Source organism: Balaenoptera borealis (assembly GCF_965194805.1).
Source record: "Balaenoptera borealis genome assembly, chromosome: 7".
NCBI lineage: Eukaryota > Metazoa > Chordata > Mammalia > Artiodactyla > Balaenopteridae > Balaenoptera > Balaenoptera borealis.
Window position 1 is genome coordinate 94,213,929 of NC_138864.1, and position 27,169 is coordinate 94,241,097.

The 27,169-nt window shown below is 34.5% G+C and overlaps 1 protein-coding gene and 1 long non-coding RNA gene across 2 annotated transcripts in view; one reads left to right on the plus strand and one right to left on the minus strand.

The window, feature by feature from the left end:
* Nucleotides 1-20,862, minus strand: part of PPP1R3A (protein phosphatase 1 regulatory subunit 3A) — a 64,928-nt gene extending 44,066 nt beyond the window's left edge. Inside the window, exon 1 of the mRNA XM_082400000.1 lies at nt 1,988-20,862. Within this exon, the coding sequence (XP_082256126.1) occupies nt 1,988-2,775 (788 nt within the window). The 5' untranslated portion in view covers nt 2,776-20,862. The remainder of the gene's footprint in view (nt 1-1,987) is intronic.
* LOC309632533 overlaps nt 1-27,169 on the plus strand; it is a 103,978-nt gene that overhangs the window by 64,757 nt on the left and 12,052 nt on the right. The gene's annotated exons all lie outside the window — the stretch shown is intronic.

Here is a 27,169-nt window from a genome sequence, read left to right on the forward strand (position 1 = left end):
ATTTTTTCCATTTTTATAACTCATTAGGAAACTTTACAGGCCTTTAGACCATTTTGTGGTTTAGCTCTTCTCAAGTTTTTCCCCAAAGCAATATTAAAACTTGAATGGTGTCGGCTATGCATCCAATGGTTACTGTTCTGAATACAAATGTGGGTATTGATATATATCCAGTTATACATATCTTAGACTAGGAGAAGTTTCAATAATATCATGACTGGGATAGATTAGGCCTAGCAGTTATCCTTTTTTGTTCTTGCTATCAAGTCAAGTTTGCTCTCTCAAAGGAATCCTCTATCTTTACCATAGTTCAGCATGTAATGCTTGTAATTTTAAAGCTGCTTTTCTTAACTTGCAGAAAAATCCAGAGTTAAACGCTGCTTCTTTTATGAGGTCTTTGACAATAAGGCTATGTCTTTTTTAAGTTTCACTTTTCTCTAATATATAGGGCAACTTGCAGCATGTATATTAGATATTCACAGATGATGATCTTATTTGTAAAGTATTTAATATGTGTATATTTATGTATATAAATTAGTTTATTAAAAGAACTTATTTTATCTATATAGCTAACATGTTGCTGAGTAATTTCATAAACTAATAAACTATTACTTTAGCACGTAGAGATTATGATTATATTATCTCTCAATAGCATCAGTTAAAACCTGAGAAACTTTTGTTTGGACTAAGAAATGTAGCATATCTCACAAAGTCAGATAAACCAATCTTTCAGATGACTTTAAAGGATAATGAAAACAGAAATATTTTATATGATTGAATTGCTTCACCTACATTATATTTAGTTCATTAATGCATTAGAATAACACATTTAGTAGTTATTATTTATTGCCGTATAAGAGATCAAGGCATTAAAGCATAAGAGGTTAAAAACTTCCCAATGTAATTCTTTATGTTTTTATTTAATTCCACTTAGAATCTGGGTGTCTTGATTCTTAATACAGTTCCCTTTTCATCATCTTACACTATTTCTGGTGCAGTTACTAGAATCCTTGGGTCTAGTGACAGTTATGGTGGACCATCCAGAGGATAATCAAACATTTGCCTGTGGCTGGTAGATCAATGTGGATTTTTCCCTTGGGACACTCTGAGGAGCAGGAGACATCTGTCTCCTCTTGGATGTTTTATCTACTCACCTACTGTCATGGAAATTAGCCAACTCTACGAGAGAGAATTGAATCCTCAGTTTTCTTTATTTTTTACATTAACAGGAGAGCAAGGTTACTAATGAGGGGTCATATCCCAAATCTCTAATCTATAAAGCTAATATCCTTATTTCTATTTGGGTCATTTTTTTATTCTGCTCCATTTACTTTTACTAAATTATACTACTTTGTGTTCTATAATGATACATTTGGTTATAATTATAAATTTTTATGTGTAATTCATGCATCACTCATACACTTCTGTCTTTCTCTTAGCTTATAATTAAAGTCATAGCTCTTCCGATTTAACTTAATATGTATCACTCCAAACATCCCTGTATGACTCAATCAGTCGTTAAAAAGTTCGTTACAGCTTTGAGGGGAAGTCTATGAATTTCTGAGCACTAGATACATATGGAAATACAGTTTTATGTTAATCAGAAATGTTTTGAAGTACGGCAAAAGTATTTGAAAACCACTGAAAATAAATATACATTAAATGACAAAATAAATAGTTTTATATGTTAAGAATCTAGATTCCGTGGTTTGAATTTAAGCAATTTATAACTCGCTAGGTAGGCAATATACACATTGCAGTCCCCCTGCCATCTGTTACACTATACCCATATTTTCCTTACATTTGGAGGAGAGATAACACAGTGCTTTTATTTGAATAACACTGACCTTATTAAAGCCTAGCACCATTGTTTTATACATAACAAAAATATATTTTTAAACAGAATGGCTATTTCTTACAACCAGTGAAATAATGACCTTAAATAACCTTAAGATTATAAAAAAGTAAGGAATGTAAGATATATCCTCACCTTGATTTTACCTTTAAGCAGCCTTTTATTTGTCTGTTAGGAACTTCTTCCTGTAGTTTTCCAGGCTCCAGCTCTTGTTCTTTCTTTTGACAAACCAGTATATAATTTGTGCCATTATTATTTGACCAAAATGTACCAACCGAAGTTTCATAACGTATACAAAACTCAACTTTACTGCCATCTTTTTGATAAGGGGGAACCAATGAAATCTTAAAGGAGAATTGGTCAGTTTCACCATCACATGAATTTGGGACATATTCTGCTAATATGTCATAATATGTCTGCCAGTCATCTAAGGACATTCTCACATATACTAACTTCTCAAAAGAAATATTCAAAACTCGAATAATGCCCTTCATACTTGTAGATCCAGGAAGATACTCAGTTGATTCCAGTATTGCTTTCTGTACTTGAAGTTGTTGCATAAGGTCTTCTTTTGAAGAAGGCAAGTCAAATAGTGGAGATAAAACATATTCTTCTGTGTGGAAAATGTCCTTCATTAAGTCAAAATCAGTTGAACCACTCGGAAATTCCCAGGAATCAAATTCTTTAACAGACACAAGATTGAATCCAAAGTTGTCAGCAAATGAAACTCTTCTTGCACCTGAAGGTGGTGTGTCCAGGTAAATGTCTTCAGATGAATCAGAACCTCGTCTGCTAGGTTGAGGGGAAAAACCAGGTCTGAAGGTAGCTTTAACTTCTTCATCTTCAGAAAGAGAATCAGATAAATTAGGAACTTCTAAATGGTTATCTTTGCTAATCTGACTAGGTTCTTCAGAAGGCTCCATTGGGCTCTCTGATATCAAATAAGAGAGAACTGTACAACTAGTAGAGGCTGATACTTGAGACACTGAGGCTTAAAATAAGTATAAGGTTACAGTTGACATTGCAGAAAGGAGTCAGCTCTATAAATAGGTCCGATGGCGTGTAAACTATGCTCGCTTGCCTCCAAAGGCCTTTAATATGATAGCATCCTTGTTACTCTCACCAGCATGTTTCAGGTTCAACTCTCAGTTTTTAAAGTTGCATATGTTTATGAGTTCCAAAGAGACATCTTAAATCATTTTCTGCTGGGTTCAACAATCTGAAACGTTAGAATAAAAATATTATTTTAACCAGTTGATATTAAAAATGAAAACTTGAACCATTTATTTTAAAAGACAATAAAATTAGTATCACAATACTAAATACGTAGTTTGAGCTAAATCCATCCATTGGAGCAGGCAAAGGAAGACAGGAGAGAATGAGAACATTTATAGAACTGGAAAGATCCAGTGTCTAGTAATAATGATAGCTACCATTTATCATGGGCTTATATATAATGTGAACTCTAAAGGGTTAAATAGAGGTGCTGGGAGTTCTGAGGAAAGAAACATGATTTAGATGGAGAAGGTATCATTTGAAATAAACCATGAAGGGTAGGTAGAATATATACATGCAGGGTTGGAATGAGGTGGATTTTCCAGGTGAAAGAAATAGCCTAAGCCAAGGACTAGAACAAATAATTAGTCAAATCTGTTATTTTAAACATTATTGTTTCTTTCAATTAAGCCATGGAAAAATACAGACAAGTAATGTTTTATTAACTTGAAAATATAAGTGGGCAATGGTAAACCTGGCCCAGGAGTAAAATATTTATGTAGAATAAAATGTTCATCTTTGGCAAATTGCCATTTTATGCCCACAGAGCAGAAGTTAACACCATGACATGTTGGGGTTCTATGTGAGTTTTAAAGTGTGAGCAGCCTGTTTAGACTCTCATATTTTTTTGTATTAATGTAAAACCCACTTTGGAATTGGCAATTGGGAAAAACCTTAAAAAATTTAAACATACATATGCTTTGACCCAGAAAATGCTCCAGCTATGAATTTGCCCTATCAGTAGGGATAAGTATGCAAAGATAAATATAGATATATGTTCATAATAGGATTGGATTATTTTTAAAATTCTAGAAGCTATCTAAATATCCATCAACAGGGAAATGGACAAATAATGTTACACCCATTCAATAGAATGTTTTATAGTCATTACAAAGGATAAAGTACCACTTTATGTGTTGATATGGAAAGGCAACCAAAATAAATGGCTAAGTGAAGAAAGGAAAGTGTGCACAAATATGTGCATAGAAAATTTCTGGAAAGACACAAAAGAAACTATTAGCAGTGGTTATCTCTAACCACAGAGGTTGAAGGTTCTAAGGGAAAAGGACTCATTCATTTCAGTTTATGGTCTCTGTACTGTTTGAAATATTAGCCATGAGAAAGGTTTTCTTTCAATATATCTTCAACTCAAATTAATAAGTATGAGAGGTGATTATTTTTTTAAAAAAGAGAACTCAATAGCATAATTTCTTTAAAATTACAGCTTTATAAATACATTATAACTTACTGAATAATTTGAATTGCATACAATAGTGGATCAAGAAATTATTTTTGAAATTAAAAATAAATAGTGTCTAGGATAAGGGAATAAAATTATTTAGGCTTTACCACATAGCTAGAATGGGTGATGACCACATGGATTGTTCAAGAATGGAAAATGGCTGTGGAAATGACTATCCCTTGCAAATATAATGACCATGAGCCATGAGTAGCCATATTCCAAGGTACCTAAAATATGTCATTAGCTAGTCAAGGAAATTCATAACAAAATACTCCATAGAATTTGTAAATAATCCATACAGTCATATAAACAATAGAATAATGAAAATTTGCAGATATAATAATGTACTAAAGTAGTACATCCAGGGATTATAAGCAGAGACATGGAGATAAAGACCCCTTGGTTTGTACACTGGCTGTGACACTTACTAGCTGGGTGACCTTCAGAACGTTGCTCAAATTTTCTTACCCTAAGTTTCCCTGATTGCTAAAATGCAATGTTAACAATTAAATGAGATGCTTGCTAAAATGTTTAGCACAAAACTTATAGTAATAGAAGCAATCATTATTTTTATTTCTATGTATGTTTGTGAAAGGTTGATTTTAAGATACACCGATAGATCAGATAGATAGATAGACAGACAGACATAGAGAATCTACCTATACAATATTAAGTAATGGTTTATAATTTGCTTCATTTTTGTCTTTTTTTAAAGGCTATATAGTATATAACATTTAGCTTTACAAGACATAAAATAGCTCTACATTAGAAAATGGTCCTGTATTTGAGCTTAACTTTCCTGTTCTTAATTTCTCTTCCCACAGAGCAATACTCCCTTGATTTGTAATAATCACTGCCTATCTTTTGGAGTGTATAACCTTTGCGTAATTGTAGACGGTTGACATGTTCCGCCTTAGTCACCACTTAGCTAAAGAAGAGTGATTTCATCTTTTCAGTCTCTTCTCACATGTCAGTCCTCTGGCACTTCTTATCGTTTTGTTACTCCTCTGTGAACTCCTTCCAGCTTGCCTATATTATTCTGTTAATGAGCTGCCCCCAGATGAATGCAGTAGCACAGATCGAGTGTCTCTGGGGCATGTAAAGAAACTACCAATTTCAGCCTTGTGACTTGGTGTTTGTATCAGTTAAAATTCACATCTCCTTGCTTTTTTTCCATATCATAGATCAGACCAATATCTCATTTTCTCATACTCACTACTACCTCAATTTTAACGTGACTTTTACCACACTCTTCCTCAATACCTTAGGTATACTGGTTTTATCAGAGTTATGACTTTTTTTAAAATTTATTTATTTGTTCATTTACCAAACGGCAGCTCAAGTTTCCACACATTCCACTTCCTTTGTATTAATCAAACATTCTCAACGTTACCTTTAATATAAAAGGCTCTTTCAATCAGGATCCCTGTAAATAAGAAGTGGATGTCATGCTCAAAATAAGATAATCCCAGGAGGGCTTATTTACAAGGGTCTATTTATAACGTGTAAATGCAGAAAAGCCACAAGGGTTAGTGCAGTAAACTGGTGCCAATCGCATCAGAGCTGTTACATTCCTCAAGGGAAGAGGAAAGGGGGCAATCATCAAAACTTGAAAGCACAGAGTGCCATAAACTATATACCGGCCTGAAGGGGATCAGTGATCTTTGGTCAAGGGACACAGCCAGCTGAAGATGACCTTGCCAGGAGTGATCCATGGGCAAAAATACACTGAATTCACTCTTCTCCTTTCCTACACTATCCTGCCTGGGCTACCCATTGGCCAGAGGCTATGGGTTCTATTACAGGTCATTCAGGTCAGTCTCCCAGAGCAGAGAGCAGGGTGGAAAAGGGTGAAAAAAGTGGTGAGTGGGTTTGGAAGAGCAAACAAAAGATATTGGAGATTAAGATTTTGTAGTTACTTATCTTTATGTGCTTATGTGCTATATTTAAGCATACGTATGTGTTGCTCTTTCTTCATACATATTCCATCTCAATGCCAACTGAGTTTCTATTACCTGATCTTTTATTATCCTAGCAAAAAAGTTCAAATATCTAAGATCTTTAAGCTCTGATCCAGTGGAAGCCACATAAGAAATATTGAGCTTGTCCATGGATGACTAAGAAAGAAATGATATTTTTGAGATTAATTATAATGTTGCATTTGTTTCCCTTGTTAGCATGTCTTTGTCTGCAACCTAAACTCAAGAAAATTTTGTCAAAAGAGAACCTGGAACAGTGATTCTTAACAAGAGATACATAGTAAAAATCACTGAGTGAGATGTTCAGACTCCACAGGCTCAGGTGCACTATCAGGTCTACTGAATGTGAGCTTCCAGGTTGATGATGCCCCGCAAGTGATTCTGGTATACAGACTGGTTACAAGGCATGATCCTCATAGGGTCCAGGACTTAGGTTCTAGTTCGAAAGAGATGTAGCTATCATACCTCAAGTACCACATGCTTTTTTTTATACAGAGGCTATAAGACACTTTTACAAAAAACATGACATAAAAATTTAGTTGAGTTTCAGAGTATCAGAACTTTAAGGCATTTAGCAATCATCTAGTCTAGTCCCTTCATTTTCACATAAGGAAACTGAAATCCAGAGCAATGAAGGACCCCATCATTTGATAACAGAGCTGGGACTTGAACTCAGCTCTCTCGTGCTTTCAGTCCTGTATTTTCCATATTATACCATCCATACACCAATTCATAATTAACAAGTTAATCATTCTTTGAAAAATAGTCATTAAAATTCGTTTGTTGTAGATCTAGTTTATTTTTTTAATCAATTAACTTTTGTGAACTTTCTTTTTTCCATTTGTTGAAATATCTCCAGAGGTGTCCAGATAATTTTTATTTGTGGCAGAGTCTCTCAACCTTTCTTAACCTATTCTCCTTTGGTAAATATAATATCTTACACTGTTTTCTCTTGCTCCCTCAGAGACTTTGCTATACTCCTATTTGGGAATTACTGGTCTCAGTTATAAAAATGAATTATATGATCTCTTTAGAACTAATATTGATATTTATTATTTTAAAGGACTGTTAAAGGGTCCTACTTCAAACATAGCTTGAGATGCAGATTTGTTCATCAGATCCCAGTCATTGGAAAAAAAAATCCTTTGAAAATGTTCACATCTACCAATAAAGCATACCCAGATAAGTCAGCAGAAAATGAAAACTTTGCCAGATGAAGGTAAATTTTTAAAGGGATCTGTCATTTATTCCATGGAGAGGTGAATAATTCAGTATTGTTAATTGATCATGTTATAGCAGAAGGGTTTGCCACCAAAGGCAGCATCTAGATTCTTTAGCTTAATTTATAAAAGAAAAACTAGTAACATACTCAAGCACCAAGTGCTTATTTTATATGGATTGTATAATGTGCTTTAATCTCCTTTGATCAAAATAAAGGCATATAAGTATAGAGTAGTTTTAGAAATCTAGAGTTTTAAGGACAGTTAGCAAGCAAGCATCAGGGCTACCCCCTTCATTTTACTTATGAGAAAATTGAAATCTAAGTGGTCAACTGGATTCTTACCTTGGGTTGTGGGTGATTTCAGCATTAACCTTAGAAGGAAAGCATATTGTAAACTTCTGAAAGACAGATACCATCTGATAATATCTTAGTAAATTGTTGATTGACCCATAAAAAGCATGCTCATAGTGTATGTGTTTTGATATTAAAAAGTACAGCTAAGCATATTGCACTAGGAGTAAGTAGGCCTGAATTCTGGAGTCACGTTTATCACTAGGAAATTGTATGACGTTGGAAATTATTTACCTGCTTTGTATAAATGCCCAGATATTTATTTAAGATCTCCTCAAAACTTGGGAATCTGCAAACTCTTGAGCCTTTTATTTTGAAAGTTGCCATTTGTATGTGAAGCAAACATACACTGACTTCCTTCTCTGTGCCACATACTGTGCTAGAACCTAAGGCTACAAAGTTAAATATAAAATATGCAATCTTTTCTCAATAGCCTAGCATCTAGTGGAGAGATAGGCAACAATAGATACCCTTCATCATAATATAGCTCACTTTCTTGCCCTAACATCCTTAGTCATTGATTGGAAAATTTGGGGAATTGGTTTACAATATTCTTCTCTTTATTGTGTTAGACGTATATTGTGTTAGAATTGGACTCTTGTCTCGTAGTCAGGTTTTTAAATTCTTTTATCTGCAGCCAGGACCGATCTATCCCTTTTTTAAAAGAAGTTCAGACTCCACATGCTACAAAATACTGATTCTTGTGGCTGCTATTTACTTTGTTAATTTTATTGACTATTTTTTCAGGTACTCTAGTGTTAGAATGTTAACCGAAACTGCTCTGCTCAATTTTCACCCCACATTTTTCCTGTAGGTGAGGGAATCAGCTAAGAAATACTTAGGAGTCCACCTGAGAGCTCAATATCCCTTGGTATGATATAGATAGCCCTAGCCTAGAATTGCTGCTTTACACAATTAAGAAAAGCAAATTCAAGGGTTTTTTTCCCCTAATTATGTTAATGTGAAATATCAAAAAATTATTTTAAATATTAACCTAATACTTAAAGTTATAAATTCTAGTAGTTAAATTTTAGATAATGTTTATCTAGATTCACTCTGACACATTTGTCATTTTTCAGACACAAATGTTTATTTCATTAAACATATTTAATGGTGGAAGTTTAATAAAGTGGTTAAGAGTAAGTTTTGGAGTCAAACAGACCTGGTTCAAATGCCTGCTGTTTTTCTTATAAGCTTTTTGCTTTGGGGCAGGATGTTTAACTACTCTGTGCCTCATTTTTCATTCTATGAATGGAGCACAATAATGCTTAAGTCATTGGGTTGTTGTAAAGATTAAACTAGAACTTGTGTATAAGCAGTTGTCAACAGTGACAAGTCTATATAAACAATAAAAATTGTGTATATCATTATTGTTATTCTTGCTGATGCTAACATTGCAATATTTTTGATCATATTAACATACCTCCATTCTTGAGAGATAATACAGCTGTGGGATTTGAGAACACAGTGTATGGAGATGCACTGCATATGTTCAAATCCTGCTTCTGTTTATTAGCTGAGTGACTTTAGGTAATTATTTACCTTTCTGTGCTTTTATTTCTGCATCTGTGCTATAAGTAATACTAATAGTTCCTACCTCCAAGGGTTGTTACAAGGATCAAATAGTTAATGAATGGAAAGCTTATGAAGCAATAAAAAATATACAATTATGGTGGTTAAAATTTACAAGGAAAAAGATCACTTGAAACCTCATCATCTAAATTATGTGACATGATATAAGTGTTAGCTAACGCTATGGTGGTAATCATATTGCAAAATATAAATTTATCAAATCAACATGTGCACCTTAAACTTGAACAATGTTATGTCAATTATATCTCACTAAATTTTTAAAAATCCAATCATCTAGTATAGTCATTGTGTATTTTTCTTACATTTTTCTTCATGACAGTTTCATGAGGAAAATTATCCATTTTGTGTACCACTGTATTTCCATATATCCCATATTATATAAAACGGATGAGTGGGTGTATGCATGGATGGATAGAAAGAGAGATGGATAGCTGGATGGATGGGTGGATGAGTGGTAGGCAGAATGAATGACTTCAACATAAGCCATCATCTTCCTGGAATTCAAGTATACCTTTTATTACTATTTCTGTACTTCTGCAACATAGTAAAAATCAATGTTTATAATGTAAGATCCTGAAGTAACTTCTAAATTATTAAAAATAATTATTCATATGTAGAATATGTGGCAATTCTCCATCTGCCAAAATAATTTCTTAAGCAGAGTACTCTATTCTTTGTTCAGGCTGGATATTTCCCGTAGTAAACAGAATGTAAATACCAGTGCATGCGGTTGGTGATGTTTTATTATGTGCACATCCAGATAAAAGCAGAAGAAAGAATTGCATCAGTTGTTTCAGATTCATTTTCTACTACACTATTTTAGAGGTATATATTTTCTTTCCACTGAGTCACCATAGGTTCAGACCACTAGAAGCCTTTTGCCTTCTTCTCCACTTCATACTAGTCCTTCCTTGTAGTCGTTGAATTCAATAAATTGTTTAAGATAGAATGAAACAACATAGGGCATGGAAGGAAATTAAGAGTTTCTGGGATTTTACTATGGGAGCCTACATAAGTAAGCATGTAGGTAACTACATTTTTTTCCAATCTACTGACAGGATAGTATTGTAATATATGTGACTTACTTTTTTATGTCTTATGTCATTTGAGTTGGTTAATGTAGGCAAAAATTCAGCATTAACTGTGGATTTCTCTCAGAATTTCAGACAGGTAAATGCTTTATTCAATGCTTGGCACAGTTTTGGGTGATGATAAATACTTAATGCTTCCACAACAACTTAAAGAATCTCAAACTGAATTTACCATGCAGGGTAGGATGCCTAATAGTGTTTAATATTGTAACAAAGCCAGCAACATTGTCAGTGTTTGTGTCAACTATACATTATTTTAGTTAACCAGGCCAGGACCTGTGATATAAGTGTACAGGACACTGCCAGATATGTGGGTAGAAAACAAAGGGTCTGAAAAGTCTCTAAAATTATATTTTAAATTTATTCATGTCTACATTTTACTGTGTTGACCATACACAATTTTTATTCCAGGTCCTGAACCAAAAAATTTAAGAATTATTGATATCTGTGAATAATTATTTGACAACCAGGAGGAGTTGGTCCTGTGAATTAAAAGTAGAATATGTGCCAGTCTCTGCCTTTCATGCACCTAAAGTTCAGCCCAAACAGAATCAGTATCCATTATAATAACCTCTTTGCTATGTAGTATGAAAAATACACGATGGTGTTGCACATACACACATTATGCATATCTAATCTGACTATTTAGGTGAGCAATAAATAGAACTTGCTTAATTTTTCATAAGGCAGTCCTAGTACAGTGAATAGATATAGTTAGCATCATTCTAAATTTTCCCATGGCAAAACATCTTTGACCAATAGAGCAGTCAACTGTCACTAGATTATTTTAGGTTTTTGTTAAGAATATAAAAAAATCTAGGCATAATCTAATATATTGCTTAACTCAGTAGTTTAATAATATATATATTTTTTTAATATATATATTTTTTAAATTACGTAACTAAAAGTTGTCAAACATAAGGAAGTGAGAAATATATTTTCTTTTCAGTGGAATCAACTTGATAGTTTAAATGATTTGCTCACTGATGAACAGTGTTTGGCAAATTGTTTGGTATGACCCACTTGGGAGGTTGGGTTTGTTCATTGTAAGGTTGACATTATTTTGTCTTAGAGTTGAAAAGCTCCTTGGAAATCATTTTATCCAAAGTCCACCCTTTAAAGACTCCATTTTAAGATTATTTAATAGGAATGCTTCTATCTTTATCTTGTATAAATCCAGTGATAACAAACTCACTGCTTCATGAGGCATCACATTCTACTTTAAAAAATTAATAAAAGTTCCATTATTTTGTGCTACAGTTTAATTTATATTAGTTTTTGTGTTTTATTTTTATTTTTGTCTCAGAAGCAGGATTTGATATCTTCATAAGAACTTACTGCCTTAACCAAAGTCTTCATAAAAATTTGTGTCAACTGAAGCAAAACTTTAAAAAGTACTACATTTATTCTAAAACTTCACAAATCATTAGTGTACAGCCCACTGAATTATTCCTAGAGTGATCTTAGCCATTTAACCAACTAGTTTGAAAAATTGATTACCAACTCCAGCAAGAAATCCATCTCATACTTACTCCCAATAGCTGCCTCTAAAGGTAACCACTATCTTGACTTCCAATCACCACTGATGAGTTTTTCTTGTTTTTAACCTTAATTTTTCTAGAATCAAACTCTTTGGCCTAGTGTCTTTTGCTTAATATTAAATGTTTGAGATTCATCCATTCTCTCTGTTGTATACTCTTCTATTTTATGAATAGATCATAACTTATTATTCATTCTACTGTTGAAAGACATGGGTTTGTTAATAGATGAACCACTAAAGACAGTTATCCTGTAAACATTCTTGTATATGTCATTTGGTGCACAGGTGTATGCATCCCTGTTAGGTATATACCCAGGAGTGCATTTGCTGGATCTTAAGGTATGTGTACATTTAACCTTTAATAGCTACTACCAAGCAGTTTATCAAAGCAGTGGGACAAATATACACTCCCAACAGCAATGTATGAGGGTTTGAGTTACTTGAAGTCCTTGCAAGCCCTTGGTATTGTCAACAGTTTTCTTTGTCACTCTGGTAGTTATAAAATGGTATCTTACTGTTGTTCCCTGATGTCTAATGAAGTAAAGCATCTTTTCATTTTTTGAACATTTGGATGTCTTCTTTTGTGAAGTGACTGTTCAAGTCAGATAAATCGATCGATCAATAGATAGATATTAATATGTTTTTTGTCATAAATACATGTGTGCATGTATCTATATGTGTATTATTTCTCCCGTTATGTGACCTGTCTTTTCACTCTTAAGTGTGTCTTTTGATACATGGAATTTATTTTAAGTAGAATTCATTTGCTAGTCCTTGAGGTGAATTCTTTATGATTTACCTTTCACATTTAAATCCACAGTCCATCTGGAATTGATTTATGGATACAATATGAGATAGGAGAATCAAGATTTATTTTTGTTGCATAAAAATATCCAGCGTGTGCAGCATAACTTATGGAAAAGATTGTTCTTTCTCCCTACACCATGGTGTCACTTTTGTAATAAAATTAGTGACTATATGTGTGAGAGTCTGTTTCTATACTCTCTGATCTAGAAAATTGTTCTAGGGACTTCCCTGGTGGTCCAGTGGTAAGGAATCCACCTTCCAATGCAGGGGACGCGGGTTCCATCCCTGGTCAGAGAACTAAGATCCCATATGCCGTGGGGCAACTAAGCCTGTGCACCACAACTACTGAGCTCACGTGCCTCAACTAGAGCCCATGTGTCACAAACTACAGAGCCCACTGCCTCTGGACCCCACGTGCTACAACTACAGAGCCCATGTGCCCTGGAGCCTGTGCACCACAACTAAAAAGAGAAAACCCACATGCCACAACTAGAGAGAAGCCCGCACGCCGCAGAGAAGAGCCCGTATACCTCAACGAAGATCCTGAGTGCCGCAACTAAGACCTGATGCAGCCAAAAATAAATTAAATAAATAAATAAATAAATAAATAACAAATAAATCTTTAAAAAAAAGAAAATTGTTCTATCTTACTATTTTTGTACTGATATCACATTTTAATTATTGTAGCTTCATAATGTCTTCATATTCTCTAAAGTGAATCCAAACTTGTTCTTTTTCAAAATTTTCTTGACCCTTTGCAACTCCATTTAAACCTTAGAATCAGTTTGTTAATTTCTACAAAAAATTCTGCTAGGAGTTTATTTGGAATGCATTGAGCCTATAGATTACTTGAAGAGAATTTGAAGAGAAATGACACTTTTACAATACTGAGTTTTCCAAACTGTAAACATTGTATGGCCTATGTTTTTAGCTCTTTTAAAATTTCTCTTAATAATACTTTATAGTTTTCAGTGAGGAGTCCTTTCACATGTATCATTAGATTCATTTCTTGGTATTTAATTTGCTGTGCTAGTATATATACTGTCATTCTAAACATTTAATTTTCTATTTTTCCATTTCTATTTTCTATTTTCCCTTTTGTTGGTATATAGAAATGCAGTTGACTTTGGTAAGCTGACCTTGTAGCTAGTGACCTCACTAAATTCATTTATTAATTGTAGTAGTTTATTTAGTTTATTTTGTGTTTTATGTATACAATGTCACATCATCTGTGAATACTGGAAGTTTATTTCTTAGTTTCTTATATTTTTATCTGTTGCTTTACTTTCTTGATTTATTGCACTAGCAAAAAGAAAAATCTAGTACAGTGTTCAATAGTAGTGGCTGTAACTAGCATCCTTGTGTAAGTCTCATCTATATGGTAAAGATTACAATATTTCACCATCAAGTATGAAATTTAACCTTGGTTAAACTGGATATCCACATGCAGAAGAATTAAGTTGGACTCCACCTCCCAATAAACAAAAATTAATTCAAAAATACTTACATTTTAAGAGCTTAGACTAGAAAACTTTTACACAAAAGCATAGGCATAAATATTTATGAGCTTGGATTAGACAATAGTTTCTTAGACATGATACCAAAAGCATAAATGATAAAAGAAAAAAATAAATTGGACTTCATCAAAATTAAAGACTTTTGTGTCCAAAAGACACTATCAAGAAAATGCAAAGACTACCTACAGAATGAGAGAAAAATATATGCAAATAATATATGATAAAGATCTCATATGCAAAATATATAAAGAGCCCTTACAACTCAACAATAAAAAGACAAATAACCCCATTCAAAAATGGGCAAAGGATTTGAATAGGCATTTATCCAAAGAAGATTTATGAATGGCCAATAAGCACATGAAAATATGCTCAACCTCCTTAGTAATTAAGGAAATATGGATCAAAACCACGATGTGATTCCACTTCATACCCACAAGCATGGCTATAATCAGAAAGCAGACAGTAACAAGTGTTGTTGAGGATTTGGAGAAATACGGAGTCTCATGCATTTCTAGTAAAATGCTAGAATGTAAAATGCCATAGCCATTTTGGAAAATAGCTTGGCAGTTTCTCACATGGTTAAATATAAGTTGCCATATGAACCAGCAATTTCACTCCTAGGTATATGCCCAAGAGAAATGAAAACATCTATGTACACAAAAACTCATACATGATAGCCCAAAAGTGAAAAAAAAAAAAAACCCCAAATGTTCATCAGCAGATGAATGGATAAACAAACTGCGGAGTATCAATGAAATGTGGTATATACAATGAAACTGTGGTATATACAATAAAATGCCATTCAGCAATAGAAAATAATACAGTTCATGTTACAACATGGATGAACCTTGAAAACATTATGCTAAGTGAAAGAAGCCAGACAGAAAAGGCCACATATTGCATAATTCCATTTATACCAAATGTCCAGAATAGGCAAATCCGTTGAGAGAGAAAGTAGATTAGTGGTTGTCAGAGGCTGAGGGTAAGGGGAATGGGAAGTTACCGCTCATGGGTACTGGGTTTCTTTTTGCAGTGATGAAAATATTACATAATACTGATGTTGCACATATCTGTGAAAATACTAAAAACTTGCTAAACTGTATACTTTAAAGAGTGAATTTTAAGATATGTGAATTATGTCTCAATTTTTAAATTTTATTTATTTATTTATTTTTGGCTGTGTTGGGTCTTCGTTTCTGTGCGAGGGCTTTCTCTAGTTGTGGCAAAAGGGGGCCACTCTTCATCGCGGTGCGCGGGCCTCTCACTATCGCGGCCTCTCTTGTTGCGGAGCACAGGCTCCGGACGCGCAGGCTCAGTAATTGTGGCTCACGGGCCCAGTTGCTTCGCGGCATGTGGGATCCTCCCAGACCAGGGCTCAAACCCGTGTCCCCTACATTAGCAGGCAGATTCTCAACCACTGCGCCACCAGGGAAGCCCTGTCTCAATTTTTAAAGATACAATTCTCTGGTGAAATTCTCCATCTTGCCCTATTTTCTCGCACTATTTTCACAACGATTTTAAAATCCATGTCTGATAACCATTTTTCTTTCTTTCTCGTTGGTCTTGGCAGGATAATTAGTCTGCCACAAGATATGGCATCGTAACAGAAAGGGAAGTTAATTTTTCTGTCTTTTAAATATACCAATTCTCCCTCAATATGTATTAGTGTAATTGATTTTATGAACCTAAATGTAAATAATATTCTTGTCAGCTTCTTTCATCTGCTATAGCATCCAGCTTTCGTATTAGTTATAGCACTCAGCCTTGTTACAACAAGCATTCCTAGGTAGGATATAATTTTCTAACATCTATATTCTCTATAGATTTATAGGTGCAATATTTCCAAATTTCCTCACCCATACAAGTACAAACTTCCAGTAAACTAGTAACGATGATCTATGAGATTGTTCTGATAAAAAGAAAAGACTTTAAAGCTATTTCCATGTTTTTTAGATGGTCTCCAGCAAGAAAGTTTTTGAAAAAAATTAAATAGAACATATTTCTAGAGCAATAAAGAACTTTAGCTAAAACCCTTCTTTTTTAGAGATGTTGATATTAAAGGGCAGGTACACGGCATATCTTGACCCCATCACAGCTAGTTAGTAAAAGGATGGCATTAGTCCCAGAGCTAGTACTTTTTATCTGCTCACCGCTTTACAATATATTCAATTCAGCTGAAATCCACTGGGGAGAGAGCAGCATATTATGAAAAGAGCATTAGAGTCTGGAAAGTTCTGTTCAAACTATGGTTCATGTATTACCAGTCATGTGACCTTGGGCAAGTATTTAACTTTTCTAAAGATTCTCATTTTCTTTACATATGTAAAACAAAGATGATAACTATACTGTTATGAATGTTGAATGAGGTGATTTTTTTTTTAAGGTCAAGCACAGTGCCTAGCACATAGCAGGTGTTCAGTTAGCAATGACGTACAGGAAGTGAAAAATAAGGTAGTTTATTGCCTTAAACTCGTGTAAAAATATTCCATTTTTAAAGCACAGTATGCATTAGATATTATCAATTTTATAACATTTTATTCTGTTTCTGTCTGTGTAACTTTCGTTTAAAGACAGTAACTTGTAGTGCTTAGTTTGCACTTGAACAACCATAGAAGAAGAGTCCTAATTATTGTATCTTGTTTCATTGAAGATGTTAAGTCCCAATCTTCCTATCTCCACCCCCAAATCCCATTAGCCCATCTGAAAAACACCCACCTATACTCCCAAACCACACCAAAATAGCCTAACAGAACACAAGAACGTCCTACAGGCCTAAAGTATAAAGAGGTGGGGATGGGAAGGCTCTGATACTACCCTTTTTACGCTTCTGGAATTTAAACTTATTTCAATTTGATAATTCCCTCAGAAAGGATAAATATAAATTCTTTCTCATCCCCAGCTCCCACAGAAAGAGAATGTGATTCCTCGTCATGTTCTCTCATTAAAACAAAATTTCACTATCATAAAACAATTAGTTGATCTCCAAGGTCCTTTTTAATTTTCTGATTCTGACTCTATGCCCCATGAAATTTATGGCAATGTGCTTAAACTTGTATATTGAATTTTGCCAATTTGTTCATTGTGTGTGTACATGTATGTGCTGGGACAGGCACTATTGATTGACCCCCAGAACTTCCATTTTATAAGATTCACATCAGTAAATATTTATTGATACTCTAACCTTGTGAAAGGGTGAATAAGAACGTGCCCTTGCCTTCAAGGGCACCACAATTTATCACAGAAAATGTAACTTAAATAACTTCTCCATTGTGAATTAGACAAATATTTTTGTATGCAATGATTAGAGTTCATGCTTTTACTTCCTTAAAAGTTTATCAGCCTGTGACTTTCTTTCAATATTTAAAATGTTAGTGCATAGCTTTCCACATGTTATTTAGGTAAGTTGCCTACATCAAATATGCATCAGGTTGAAGCACACTGGATTGCTGTGGTGAATGGTGTTTTATTCTTATTAGGAAATCTGCATATCCAAGAAACAGACCATGAAGATAGTATCATAGTTGTCACTGGGCTCAGATCAGACATTATGAGCTCTTTTCCATTACTTGCATAGTATTATAGGATTGGCTCAAAATTTCAGTTCATCTCCATCATTTTCATGTATGATGAAGTGAGAGCTAGCTATTGAAGGGCTGGAAAAGCATTTGTATGATATCATGTCTCCCACAGCTCCAGGTACACAGCCTTACTAGAAGATGTTTGTGTACTAGAACATGTTTAAGCTGGAAGGGATTCTAGAGAGCATTTTGATCCTCTGCTTCATTTTATTGTGAAAAGAAGCAGGTCTATAGGAAAGAAGGGAATTTCCCCCCTCCTATTATGAGTGCACTAGCAGCATAGGCAAAGCCAGCACTTCATCAGCTGGCTCACAATTCACTGGTCTTTCCCTCAAACTCATTAAGCAGATCTTGTTTAATAATTAAGAGGACTGCTTGAAATGTGTCCCTGTGCCTTTCCTGAAGGAGTCCTCCAGATCAGTAGCAGCTGAACCCTTCTTTTCTAGATATTTTTATTGTATCCATACTTAAGACAGGGATGGTCTATAAAATGCAGCTCTGAGAATCAATCAAGTCCCCTTAATGGAAGTGGTATCTATCCTCTTAATCGAAGTAAACCACACTGGGATAATTATCATATTCCATTGCAGTGAGAAAGTACAAAGATTATTCCTCAATTGATAAAGGATTCCTACAACACTGATATGTCATCATTTTTCTGCTTATCCCCCACTTGGAGGCAATTGCTTCACTGCCTATCTGGAGTCTAAAGGACAGTGCTTTTTATCTTTCTGAAGAAATCCTTTTAAAAGAACAATAAGCATGTGTTAATGTAATATGAAGCTATTTACCATACTCATTTATATAAGAAGCCCTATGGGATAAATTTGCATCATGTATTATATAGGCTTCGCAAAAGATAAAAGAAACTTTAAAGAACAATAGAGTAGAAAAGAAAACAGAGTTATGAATACATGGACAAGCAGACTAACATTAGATCATTTTCAAGTATAGTTTTAAATAAAATATAAAGATGTGAGGGAAATGATCCATTAAAAACTGATATTAAGGAATTAGAATCGTTAGAGAAGATGTGATAAATACATACCGTCACTACTTCCACCTGATTGTAAAAGTTTTAAATTTAGGTCTGGCCTATTTCCTTTCCCCAGGAGACTAATCAAAACTTAAATTGGAGGTGGGAAGGTTTACAAGGTTTCTGATCCAGAACTTTCCGAGACATGAAGGGTAAAAAAAAAAAATGTCCTAGCTTACTTGGAAGGCAATATTTTTTTCCATCCTTAAATACCAGAAATTATAATTACTGCAGCAAAGAATAAGGATTAACCATCTTATATAACTATAGGTTAAGTCTTCTGAGCATAGGTGAAGTGAAAATAGAATATGAATAAAGTTCATTTGCCCAGTCTAAAATTCAGAAGTGGCATAGCAATCTCGGTTTCCAAGATTCAAATTACTACAATCAGCATACATGGTCTGTGGCCTGACACTGCAAATACCAAAAAGGAAATAAAAATCTAGAGTCATTTTAGTCTACTCTATGTGTCCAGGTGTCACTCATTCACCCTCTACTGAAAGTTGAGGAGTTTGGAGGCCAGGCAGGTGAATTTACTTTCTACACCATCCCTATGAGCTTTTGTCTAAATTATCTAGCGACACAAAAGATCAGCTTGAAACTTATTGCTCACCTCTTATCTGTTCAATTGTTTGATGGAACAGCAAGGAATATCGTTAAAGACAATGAGGCGTCAACTCCTTTAATTATTCTCTCTTAAGAATCTGCCATTTCAGACCATCTATTTCAGATTTGGAATCGTGACATTTTAACCTCTTCTTGATTAAAGGTTTCTATCTCTGTCTCAAAGAATGCTTACTTATATGTGGTTTCTCACAAATGGCTTAACCTTTCTGCATCTCAGTTTCATCCGTTGGAAAATAGAGATAATTACAGTGGGTTCTATTTGCCCAGCATGTGGCAGTCATGATCCACGCCTGGACTCCCTGTAAGGTCTTCATATGGAGTTCAAAATACGTCCTAAGAGCAAAGAAAGAACTGAAAACAGATTTGGGACTAAAAACAAGGCAGGGCTCAAGGCAGAGGAGAGCTGAATGTTGATGTTCTAGAGTCCTTTGGTATCTTTCTGTCTTTTATACACTTAATTCATTTACCTAAAAAAAATATAAAAATATCATCCACAACTTTACAGCTGGTATAGATTAAAATTTTCCTCAGGCTTCCAAGTAATATAGCACTTTTCCTTTTTAACAGTAATAAAAACACAAAGTTGAGAACCAATGTGATTTTAGTTTTCAAAGTTATTTTTCTAAAGGAGATAAAAGTTGTGGTGTACTGATATTTTAATGAAGAAGTGAATTATTATCCCATGATTTCTCCATTAAGAATGAAAACAGCCACCACATGCAGAAGGGTTTGTATTACTTTGTCAGTAATTTTAAATTTGAATGGCATTTATACTTCCATTTATTAATTATAGACTTTTTGTATTGTCACTGAAAAATGCTTTTAAGCAATCTGCTCCATCAATCATTAGTGATTAATGGTTTTAGTCTATATTGGTAAGTATTTTGGAAGTGTTTCTCACACTATATAGATAATACCTATCAATAAATTCCAATAACTATGAACATGTCTTTGAAGCAATTTGTTCTTTCTCTGTATTAGAAGAACTATGTACAGCTGTTACTAGTATAGTAACATACTATCAAAATGTGATCCATAATCAGATATTAATCCAATGCCATTGATAAACACTGAGAACTTCAGGAATTTTGACAACAGTATTCACTATTAGCAAAATGTTGGCATCATTAAAGTGTCCCTTTTATGACTTTCTTTAGTTGACTAGAAAGGCTTACCAATTAATTTAAAAGTGCATGTACTTAAACCAAAATATTTTCACAAGGTATTATCTCCTTGCTTTAGATAAAATAGCAAGGCCAAGGCAAACAGGAGACATTGATTCTATGTCAATAGATTATGATTTTATTCCTCTTTCAATAAGTGGTCAAATGGAATGTTCTTATTCATTTTATGTGAAGAATGTTGAAGTGGAAAGAAGTTCACTAAATTATTATTGATTTACCTATTATTTTTAATAGCCTTAGAAAATCAGATCCTAATAGAATGTTGACAGGAGAAACTATTTGCCATTAAATAAATCCTAGCATATGAGGTAAGTTTATTCTTTAGTTTGATTGATGAGACAAAATTCAAATATCTTTAAATTTCCTTCTAAATATAGTATTCCTTTGTGATATTAGACATGTAAAGTTTGTATGGTTATGTGTTTTGTAATATATCTTCTAAGAAAAATGGATAAAACTTTCTATATAAGTCTCAGCTCTTTGAAGAAATTGTACTATTTTCACATTGACAATCAGTCATATCATTCCCTGTACACTTGAAGAGCCTGCAGGTTTACAAAGTTAATTCAAATTTTAAAATCAAAATTTGGCAAGTGAATATAGTTCAGTGTAATTGAAACTTGCCCAAATTTATATTTATTTGATAACAATTCTGTGACATTCTAGATTTGATGTTTTTTGTTTTTGTTTTTTATTCCTCAAACAGCCTATAGCATGTTTTCTTTACTTCCTCCTCCAAAGTGTTAGATTTCCAGCAGACAACTAAGGGCTAAGTATTTAATTGATATTTTGAATTGGTCAAGAACCACTCACTTGGACTCCCGAGCCTCTTGGTCCTATTTTGAGAGTGGCCTGCCCCATATAAGCCATAATACAGTTTGTAAATTGTCCAACTTAGCTGTTCAGCTGCCGTAGCCCAAAGTTTAAAAATATGTAAGTGGGTCAGTTCTAAAATTAATGCAGCCTAACTTTGCCTGAAAACACTAAGAATATTACCCATCACAAGAGCCGAAGTATCGCCCCCATGCAGACAGAAACAATCCCTGGAGAATGACTGCCCAGGATGATGGCTCTGTGACATGCTCACTCTACTCTCCTGTCTGCAGCCCTTGATTACAACCTAGGGTGCTCTGATCCTGCTTATCAGACAAGAACGATGTTGGTTTTAGCTGACATGCAAATGAAAATAGGCTGATCAAATGAAGCACAGTTAAATGATAACAATCACAACTAACATTTATTGAGCACTTATAATTTACCAGACACACTCCTTTAATCTTCTACAATTAAAAAAGAGAGGCATTATATATGCCTATTTTACAGATTTAAAAACTGGGTTTGTATAAGAGGTATAGCTGGAACTTGAAGAAAAGCCTCAAAAGTCTGTGTCCTTAATCAACACATTATACTGCATTTTGCATGTATTACTTTCCTTTGTGTCTATTCATTATTTATTAAGCACTTAAAATGTGTCAGCTAGGGATTAGGGATATAATGATAAGGTTCCTGTCTTCAGATAACTAATATAGTAATGGAGACTGCTGTGGACTGAATGTGTTCCCCCCACCCCCTGCCAAATTCCTATGCTGAAGCCCTATTCTTCAGTGTGATTGTATTGGAGATAGGGTCTTTAAGGAGGTAATTAAGGTTAAATGAGATCATAAGGGTGGGGCCCTCATCCAATACAACTGGTGTCCTTATTAGAAAAGGAAGAGACACCAGGAGTGTCCATGCATGGAGAAAAGGTCATCTGAGAATACAGTGAGAAGGAACCAAGGAGAGAGGTCTCACCAGAAACCAATTCTGCTAACACCTTGATCTTGGATTTCCAGGCTCCAGCACTGTGCAAAAGTAAATTTCTGTTGTCGAAGGCACCCAGTCTGTGGTATTCTTTAGGGCAGCTTTGAAGACTAGTACAAAGACAGATACATATATCATTTTCTATAAAAGAATATGAAAAGAATAGATGTACAAATCAAATATCTGGAAAGAATAAATTTAATTTTTTTCTAATAAAAATATGAAGATGGGTTACAAAATTTAATCCCTAGAGAGGATGCAGTTTTTTACTTTTGTCTGTAGCTGATATGGTCTTCTTCAAGAGGCCCCCGTCTGGTTTACTGAGAGAAGTGTTAACTAATTGTTTAATCCAGTCTAAAACTCAATCCAACAATTGAAGTAATATAGTGGGGTACTGTTCAGGAACTCCAAGAAACTGTTATCGGTCTCTCAGACTTCTTACTCTTTGTTCTGCCTCTCAGGTTCATCTCCAACAGGGCATCTGGGTGTGGTGTAAGGGTGGCAGGGGTGGGAAGTTCTTTCAGTGAAGTAGTCTGGCTCTTCCAGCCTCCTGGTGGTGTTCCTTGAGTGCCCAGTTTCTGGATGCTCTATGGGCCTTCAGTGCTAAAATGTGAGCAAGAAAATTGTGAACCATTCTTTTGGCCTCTACAATGTACAGATTGCTCCCCTAGTGGGTTCAGCCTCGGTTTTGTCCATATTGCTGATATAAACAGTAAGCTGAATGTCACATTCAATACAAGCCTAGGTGGTCCACTCACAGAAGTACACCACACTGCCAAGTCTTGGAACATCGCCAATCAGACTCTTAGCCACCCAAGGGCCTGTGCTACACAGGAAAGAGTAAGAGTGAATTGGAAAAATAAAATATCAAGTTGTGCCTTTAAAATAATTCTGTTATGGCTGAGTCCCAGACAGGATGGTACAAAGAAAAGTATGAGGGGACCTCCACCCAAAGTCCCAAATGGGGATGGGGGCGAGGCCTCACTCTGCTCCCAGTGATATTTACTCATAGAAAGGATAGATCTGTTCATCATATTCTCCCACATCTCTCTTTTCTTGACACATTTCTCCAAGATTTGAAAGGGACAGGCTTCTTTTCCATCCTCTTCCTGTCTAGAATGCTTATGTAAATATCTACGGACTAAGTTCCTAAGTCTATGCTAATAATAAATAATGAAATTTGGAAAGTCCAATTGTCAGTCACTGAGCTCCAGACTACGGCCGTGCTGCAAATTCTATTCTTGAATACTAATTACTACCTCAAACTTTATCTTTTCATTCCTTTTGGAAGAAACCTTAACCAAATCAAAGCAGAAGGATCTCTTTGATGGAATGTAGTTCAGAAAGGCAAGAGAGTAAGCCACGTAAATAATGTTCAACATATAGATCCTGTTATACTCTTGCTGAGTAGCTAGAGGTGAATGATTGATTCTGACTTAAAAATGCTTCCCAGAAGAGATAACCCTTGCGCTGAATCTAGAAGGAAGAAAGGAATATTTGTTAAAATATTTTTAGGATCGGCTCAGTTTAAAAATGCACAGCCATGGGTTTTGTCTAAACTGGGCACATTTTTATATCACCAGAGAATAGGCAGCAACAGCAACAAGAACACTTGACAATTATGGATCAAACTCAATAAATCTGAAAAAAAAAACCCTCTTCCATTAGTTGACAGACACTATAAGGCACCTATTACATGCTATGAATTGTGCCAGGTGTTACCAAAAATGGAAAAGACACCCTCCCTATTATCAGGCAACATACAAGCATACTATTGAAAAGGCTTAGCTTGCAGTGCAGCACACACATTTTAGAAGGGAAGAAGAGTTGTAATCATTGAGTAGGGTTAAAAAATAATTTTCCAAATGATGAAAGTCCAGTATGTCATAGTAAAATCAGGACTAATCCTTTTATTAGAGTCCCATCTATCCAGTTGTTCAGAGAGTCACAGATGGCACCTCCCTTGCATTCCGTGAGAAGAAACATGCTGAAAGATTATGACCAGTACAGGAAAGTTTATTGAAAGATTATAGGTAGAATAGGGTATATTTTGGCACACATGTTTATTATTGAAATTCTATTTACAATAATCACTAAGACTTTTAATCACCTGTCCAATAGGTATTTTTAAGTTTATAAGTTTACACTCATTATTCTTTAATTTCATAACATTTTAAGAAAAGTTCTCAAAATACAATTCTGAAGGTATAATATGTAAATAATCATTTTCCATTTATTGAGTAAAAATTCTTTCTTTCTCTTAACCTATAATACTATTTTTTATGTAAAATGTATTTTATTGAATACAAAGTAACAGGATATAAGTGGAAATGAGGCAGGTAGAAAAACTAGCTTATAGAATAATAGTGTTATGACTGAAAACAAATATTGTCTGATTAACCAACCAATAAAGTATTAAAATTATCATCTATAAGTATTTTTAAATCAATGACATTCTATAACTTTCATCATTACTGCAACTGGTGGGGACAAGATTGGGTTTCAGAAACAAATAATGCTGTACTTGTATTCTGCTTCTATTGACTCCATACTTTTAGGGAGAAATTACTTATTGTCCTCATGAATTATCTCATATACTGTTCAACAGCAAATAAAAGTAGAACCTCCTCTTAAAATATACTGAATTTGTAACCAGCAAAGTCTTGAATATCTTGATGAAAGTGAAGCCCAGAAATTTATATGTAACACAATCAACAGTGGCTTTGAAATTCTACATAAGTGAGGCTTTAGGACAGAAATCTGGTTAAGCCAAGGGTCTTGTGTTGAAATTACATTTGCAGAACAAGTACACTACTTTTATTTAGGTTGTTAATTATAGTGGATAAAAACATCAATATTTTATAAAATTTTATTTGGCTTTTACATAAGTTTAAGAAAACACAAATCTTCACATGAAAAATATTATCATTACAGTTGTCCCTCGATATCTGCAAGGGATTGGTTCCAGGACCACCTCAAAGATACCAAAATCCAATGATACTGGAGTTTCTTTTGGCATACTAGAGTCGGCCTTATGTATCAACAGTTTCTGCATCTCATGGATGCAGAGGGTCAACCATATTTTTATGTAAGATATAGTTTAAAATATTATTGGGAATTAATATGTTCTCCCTCCCTCAAGCCATTCAGTGATACTGCCACTGTAGACACATAAAATCATGTGTGAATAACTCCCATATCTTTCTAATACTAACCCTCTTCTAAAGTCAAGAATTATATATTTACCTTCATTCTCAAAGGCATATTAAACTTATTATGTCCAAAATTATGTTCATAATTTACTACAGCCTCCCCAAACATTTTTCTCTTTCAGATTTTCTATTTTAGTTAGTTGATGGCACCACCAGCCAGCCAGTCAGAAGACTGGCTTCATTCTTAGTACTTTTCTTGGCCTCATCTTCTATTATTCATTCCTTCTGTATCTCAAATGGAGGCATCAGCATTCATCCAACAATTCAGGCCAGAAATGTGGAGCAGGCTCATGTCAATATCCCATCTATCTAGCTAGAGAGAAAGTGATAGTAGCAATGTAGATAGTACTTTCTCCCCACCCAGTGCAATCAGTCACCAAAGCTGGTAGATCTCACCATCGGAAAAGTTTCTTAGATTTATTCTCTCACATGGTAGAGGGGTTGATCAAACTGAGCTTTGTGTAAACTTGAATACTTGGAAGATTCACATATTTAAGATTCGAGTTCACACACTTGAATACTTTAATTTCATAGCAGAAGAGTATGCAAGAGGCAGAACTGGAATGCTGCCCATGTAGCCAAAATGGAAATAAAAAGGGACAAGAAGGTCCTGGAAGTAGATCATGAGACAAAAACTCCGTCCCTAAAATTAGGTATAAGACCTGAAGGAGTCAAGAATAGAAGACAAGTTTAAGGCTCTGTGCTACGAGGCTAGGATCTTATACATTTCCTCTGATTAGAGACAAGATTAGTTTAAGGATCAGAGGCAGAACCAAACAAACACCTATACATCCATACATATACACATACATACACATAAATATAAAAGAAAAAAATTCACAGTATATGGCAATATACAAAACTGCAGAAGCCATCAAGTCATTAGTCTTTTTCAGTGCAGCTCTGAAGCTCAAATTCTTAGGTTCTAGATTAATCTCTGCCATATACTGTATGGTCTTGGAAAAGTAACCTACATACTCTGAGCTTCATCTGTGAAACAGGGATTATCTACCCCATAAGACTGTTGAGAGGTTTAAGTGAGATAACGCCAGGGGGAGAAAATAAACAGATTTTATTATTACATCTTGAAACCTCTTGCAGTGTAATCTTTAACTAGAACTCACTTTCTTTAGCATAACAGTCTATTCCTTTTTTCCTCTCATCACTATATTGATGACATTCTAGTCCTCATTTCAGGTCCTAAAGCTCGCCTATGCCTTGTTTATCTTCATTATTTATTTGGATGTGTCCACTTGAATGGC